General features: G+C 40.3%; 1 protein-coding gene across 1 annotated transcript in view; it reads right to left on the bottom strand.

Annotated features, from left to right (window-relative positions):
* Positions 1 to 4,143: 4,143 nt before the first annotated feature.
* hps5 (HPS5 biogenesis of lysosomal organelles complex 2 subunit 2) overlaps positions 4,144 to 6,139 on the bottom strand; it is a 56,009-nt gene continuing 54,013 nt past the window's right edge. Inside the window, exon 23 of the mRNA XM_087996667.1 lies at positions 4,144 to 4,649. Coding sequence (XP_087852793.1) covers positions 4,589 to 4,649 — 61 coding nt within the window. The 3' untranslated portion in view covers positions 4,144 to 4,588. The remainder of the gene's footprint in view (positions 4,650 to 6,139) is intronic.

Here is a 6,139-nt window from a genome sequence, read left to right as displayed (position 1 = left end):
AAACACAGCAGGATCTTATTGTAATTTTTACAGCATTTTCCAAGGCATAACAAATACAAACTGTATTCTGTAGCAACTTGCGCAGTACAGATCCAGATTGTACCTGTTTGGAGTAAAGCAGCTTTCCCACTTCTGAGCAGTTGTCCCCCTCTTTTGGCCAAGCACAATGTAATCAGTTTGTACTGAACTCCACATTCGAAACAAATTTTTAATCGACACCAGGTTCAAAATCTGCACAATTGTATAGGATTTCCTGCTTTCCCTTTCTTCGATTCTATTCCTCGTTTTATTTTTACACATCTGATTTTTAAAAAAATAATTTATTAATTTAAATTATCGTTTTTTGGCAGAGAATTCCACGTCTCTATTTATTTTCTAGCCTTCCTATTAATTATTTTCCGGCTGACCTGTGTTTTATTATCATCTCACCGTCATTTTTAATTTCACTACTCCTCCACTGTCACATGCAATGCATAGTGGTTCAGTTGGTTGTTGCTATAAATGGAAATAGCACCTCCAGCCCTGCTCTGGATAAACACAATCTCATTAAAGCATGTGCTTTGAACTCAAAAGCATGGCATAAGTAAGACCAAAAAAAGATTAATGGGACGAGGGAAGGAATGAAATCAGGCAGTTACTATAGGATTGGGTTTGGCACAGGGAGGTAGGTGATGAGAATAGTGGTGTGACTAGATCAATTGGTGTTTTTGAGGTGAAAATAATAAAGGCAAGATTGAGATGGAGAAGCAACCAACTACAATATTAGTTAGTACAGGGGTAAGGCTAATCAGTAAAGAACCAATTGAAGTAGAAAAAGTTATGGAGGGAAGTATGAGAAAACAGATATGGCTTTTAGTGGTGCAGAGGGTGGTGTTTGAAGCAATAAGAATGATACAGGCATCATGTACATGGAGCAGGCTTGATTAACCACCTGTTCTTTACCTGCTCATCAATGAGGTCAGTGCTGAGGGCTTAGGCTCTAATGAGTACAAAAATCCCAAACAACACAATCACTCCTCATAGATCAGTCCTGTCATCCCAGAAATCAATCTGGCAAACCTTTGTTGCACTCGATAGCAAGAGCATCCTTTCTCAGATAAGGAGACCAAAACTATACATAATATTCCAGTAAGGCCTCACCATTACACTGCATTGTTGCGGCAAGATATTTTTGTTCCTATACTCGAATCCTCTCAATTTGAAGGCCAACACATAGTTTGCTAGTTTTTCTGACCGCTGCACCTGCATGCCTACTTTCAGCAACTGGTGCATGAGGACACTCAGATCTCTCAATTTACAGCCAAATAATTATATGCCTTCCTACTTTTGTTCCTAAAGTAGATATCACTGTATTAGCCAGTATTACAGACTTCTCATGTATTGAAAGATGATGTTAAGATTGTCAACTTGTTTTAAGCAAGAGATCTTCAGCACTGGTTATTTAAAACTTCAATACTGCCTACTGTGAACTAATCCTCCAAGCTGATGACCAAGGGAAGGGCCTGCAAAGATTTTTTGATCTGATGTCTGAAACTATGACTTGTACTTAAACCGAAGAATGAAATGTGCAGACATTGTGGGGTTCCTCAACTTCACAATCCTTACAATGTCACAACTGAGCAAGCTGAACTGTGATCTTCAGGGAAAGGATAGATCAGTGCTGTGAATATATTCACATTGGGTCTGTGATCCTCCCATTTAAGGAACAAAATGGTGCAATACTTTCTAAACGTGAAGAAAATACTAAAAAAAAATCAAAGGCAAAGAAAAATGATTCTACCAGAAAATGTCTGTACAAACCTGAGGAATATAAAAAAAGAACTCAACAGATGATTTCAGGAATTATGTATAGAGTCATACAGCATAGAAACACACCCTTCAGTCTAACCAGGAAGAATTGAGGACTGCAAGTGCTGGAGATCAGAATAAAAATGTGTGGTGCTGGAAAAGCACAGCCAGTCAGGCAGTATCCAAGAAGCAGGGGACTCAAAGTTTCAAACATAAGTTCTTCTTAATTCCCGATGAAAAGTGCAGCTCGAAACATCGATCTCCTGCTCCTCAGATGCTGCCTAACTGGTTGTGCTTTTCCAGCGTCACACATTTTGACCCTTCAATCCAACCAGTTCATGCCAATCATAATCCCAAACTAAACTTGTCCCACCTGCCTGCTCCTGGCCCATATCCCTCCAAACTTTCCCAATTCATGTATCTATCCAAAATGTATTTGAAACATTGTAATAGTACCCACATCCCCCACTTCCTTAAGATGTTCATTCCACACTCAAACCACCCACTGTACAAAAACATTTGACATTCACATCTTCTTAAAATCTCTGTCCTCTCACTTTAAAAACATGCTCCCTAGTCTTTATAACCCCCTATCCTTGGAAAAAGATAATTATCATAAACTCTAACTATACCCATCATTATTTTATAAACTTCTACAAAGTCGCCTCTCAACTTCCTACGCTATAGGGAAAAATGTCCCAGCCTATACTTTTAACTCAAATCTTCCATACCCAGCAACATCCTAGCGAATCTCTTCAGAACCCTCTCCAGCTCGATCATATCATTCCTATAACTGGGCAACCAGAACTGGACACAGTATTCCAGAAGAGACCTCACAATGTCCTATACAAGCTCAACATGACCTCTCAACTCCTATACTCAAAGGACTGAGCAATGAAGGCAAGCATACCAAACACCTTTTAAACCACCTGTCCATATGTGATGCAAACTTCAAAGAATTAGGTATCTAAATCCCTAGATGCCTGTTCTACAACACTACCAAGACCCAATGATAGAACAAATCATCATGCTTGTCTCACATCTATTCCTTCAAGTGAATTGGCTACCATGTTCCATCAGGCATTTGATTTACAAAGCAGTGGAGTCGGATGCGGAGGTAATTGTAATGAAAAATTTATTAATCTGAAATTCAGATCAAGGAAGACATTTTTGGGGTTTTGAAAACAGAGAAAAATATTCATTCTTACCATTCAGTGCTTTTGAAATAAAGGCTTACTTTTACTTCATACGTCTGAGAGCTAGCATTCTACAAACTAAAGATGATCAAGTTGATATATTGCATAGATACTCATTTGATGAGCTGTGTATGACTAGCAATCCCAGACCTCAAGGGTCTGGCAGATAATGTGCGGTCACGGGTGTCACACTGCGTCTGGTAAGTAGAGGGCACGAAGAATAATTATATGCACATGGTTTTATGTTTATATAGCATTAAAAATAAACTGTTTACATTTTCTTAGAGGTAGATCGTTATTTTCAAACACGATCTTCTGCTTTAAAAGGTTAGCAAAAACTGAATTAGATCATGGATGACCTGCCGTTCAAGTCCATTTATCTGCTTCTGCTCTCTAAAATCTATCAGTCTTGAAAATTCAAATCAAACTAGAACCAGAACCTTTTGGGAAAGAGAAAGATCCAAGTTACTCTGTAAAGTAATGCCTGATCACACTCCTAACTGCCCCAGCTCTACATATTAAGACTATATCCTCTTGCTCCAGATTTTCTCACCAGTGGGTACAGCGTTGGGATGAAATCTATCAAATCACAATTTTGGAAATATCCCCAAATAGATCATCCATCAACCTTTTAAAATTTGGACAATACAATCTAAGTGTGTGCAAGCTGTTCTTGAAATGTAACTGTGCCATCTGTTGAATTTATACATCAAACTTTTCAAAGTTCATATTTCTTTCCAGGGGTGTATTACATAAAACTGAATGCAGTATTCTAGATATTCCAACCAAGTTTCTCAAAGACAATTAGTGAAGGGTAGCATGGTGGTTCAGTGGTTAGCACTGCTGCCTCACAAGGGCACAGATCTGGGTTTGATTCCACCCTCAGTCAACAGTGTGCAGTTTGCATATTCTCCCCTCGCCTGTGTGGGTTTCTTCATGGTGCTCCAGTTTCCTCCCACAATCCAAAATTGTGTAGGCCAGGTGGATTAGCCTTGGGAATTTTCTGGTTATGGGGATAGGTTGGGTTGCCTCTTCGCCGTGTTGGTGTGGACCCACTGGGCCAAATGGCCTGTTCCCACACTGTAGGGATTCTGTTCTATGGAAATATTCATCTTGCCAGCAATACTCTCATCCCACAAATGAAAAAAGCACGCACGGCTTCAAATCATAGAGTATAAGGTTTATTCAAAAGTCTGACACCTTTTCTCTCCTCAGATGAAGAAAGCATACTCGGGATATTTGCAATTAGTCAGCGCTCACGGCAACTGGTGTCCCAACATACAATATACCCGACACACAAGGACAAGATGTTCAACCCAATGAACAGATTGTCTAGTCCTCAGCTAGTTATTAAGTAGAAGGCATAGGTAAACTGTAATAGTCTTGTTACAAGTACCTTTAACAGGCAAGCATCAAGGAGTAAACCAGCCATTGTGCCAAATTTCTTGGAAATTAGCGTTTCCAAACTAGCAGTGGGTTGGGAAACAAGAATCAGTAGATTATTGCACATTGGAGATGAGCAGGAAGCAAAGTTTGTACAAAAAGGGCAGTTTTTCTCGAGAAGGTAGCTGAACGCGTCCACAGTACCATTTCATTTGGCTCCTCTATGCCTGTTGAGACAACAGGAAACGATCACATCGCTCCAGCATGGACTGGACAAGAGCCCTGAAACAGAAAACAGGGCAGTTAGTCACAACAATCACACAATTTTTATTTTGGCTTTTGCTTTGAAACCTGACCTCTCAAGCCTGGACAATGATCGTACAGAGCAGATTGTTATTTTGTGAGAAAATGGTAAACAAAACCAGTCTTCTCATCCAACACCCAGAGACATGCAATTTTTCAGGTGGAAGTCTTTAATACTCTAAGACAAATTGCGTGTACAGAAACATCACAATGACCTTCACAGAGAAACAGAACAAATGTCGGGTCAGTATTGAAGAGTTAGGACAGATGATCAAGTTTGGTCAAAGCAGTGGCTTCAAGAGGCTTCTACAGTTAAGAGTAAGGGGCACACTACAGGGTTTGATGGAAAGAGTAGGGGTGAGACAGCCAAGTACTTCTGGATACCTGTAAGGAAAGTGAGGCAGGAAGAATGGCAAGGAAATCGAGATTGGTCAGACAAACGAATACAATTAGATTTTAGATTACATTAGATTACATTACAGTGTGGAAACAGGCCCTTCGGCCCAACAAGTCCACACCGACCCGCCGAAGCGAAACCCACCCATACCCCTACATTTACCCCTTACCTAACACTACGGGCAATTTAGCATGGCCAATTCACCTGACCCTGCACATCTTTTGGACTGTGGGAGGAAACCGGAGCACCCGGAGGAAACCCACGCAGACACGGGGAGAACGTGCAAACTCCACACAGTCAGTCGCCTGAGGCGGGAATTGAACCCGGGTCTCAGGCGCTGTGAGGCAGCAGTGCTAACCACTGTGCCACCGTGCCGCCCACTAATTGCAGAGGTGTGGTGTAAAGAAGTCAAACATACAAGTTAGGTTCAGATATATCCCCAAGCATCTGCTCAGCCATTCAATAAAGTTATAGCTGATCTGTTTGCAATAGGAATTCCATCATCCTATTTCTGATAACAGGCTCAATAGATTAGGATTTTAGATTCAATGCACTGGGTAACAAAGACCCAATTGCTAAGTTTTGCTTTAACATTTGTAACTACAAAATGTAGAGATTAGAAAGCCAGTATTAAAGATTTTAAGAAAATCTACTTAACAGAGACCTGAATAATCGTCCTAGAAAATTACAATGAATGAACTAGAGAGGTTTGATGATAGATGAGACATTCGAGAGCAAGCTTAGCCCCAAGTCTCAAGTTGTTCCAATCTGACCAGACAGCCAGGGAGAGTACTGAGAATCTGTGACAAGATGCAGAGAGGTTGTAAACAATGATTTTGGTTCCTTTGATCTTCAATGAAAGAAGTTTTCAAAGAGCCAAAATTTCCTAAGACAAGTAAAATGACAAAATCAAACCAATTATGGGAACTGAAAGAGTAATAGAGCTAGGTGCCATCTGAAGAAGTCATCAGGACTTGAAACAATAACTGTGTTTATCCCTTCACAGATGCTGCCAGACCAGAATTTCTCTCGCTTTTTCTGTACATCAGATTTCCAGCATCCGCTGTATTTT

The sequence above is a fragment of the Chiloscyllium plagiosum genome, unplaced genomic scaffold (assembly GCF_037043375.1).
Source record: "Chiloscyllium plagiosum isolate Xiang-an unplaced genomic scaffold, Cpla_swu_hap1 HiC_scaffold_18, whole genome shotgun sequence".
NCBI classification, from domain to species: domain Eukaryota; kingdom Metazoa; phylum Chordata; class Chondrichthyes; order Orectolobiformes; family Hemiscylliidae; genus Chiloscyllium; species Chiloscyllium plagiosum.
The sequence above is the reverse complement of the archived record's forward strand: the minus strand, read 5'-3'. Positions and strand labels throughout refer to the sequence as shown.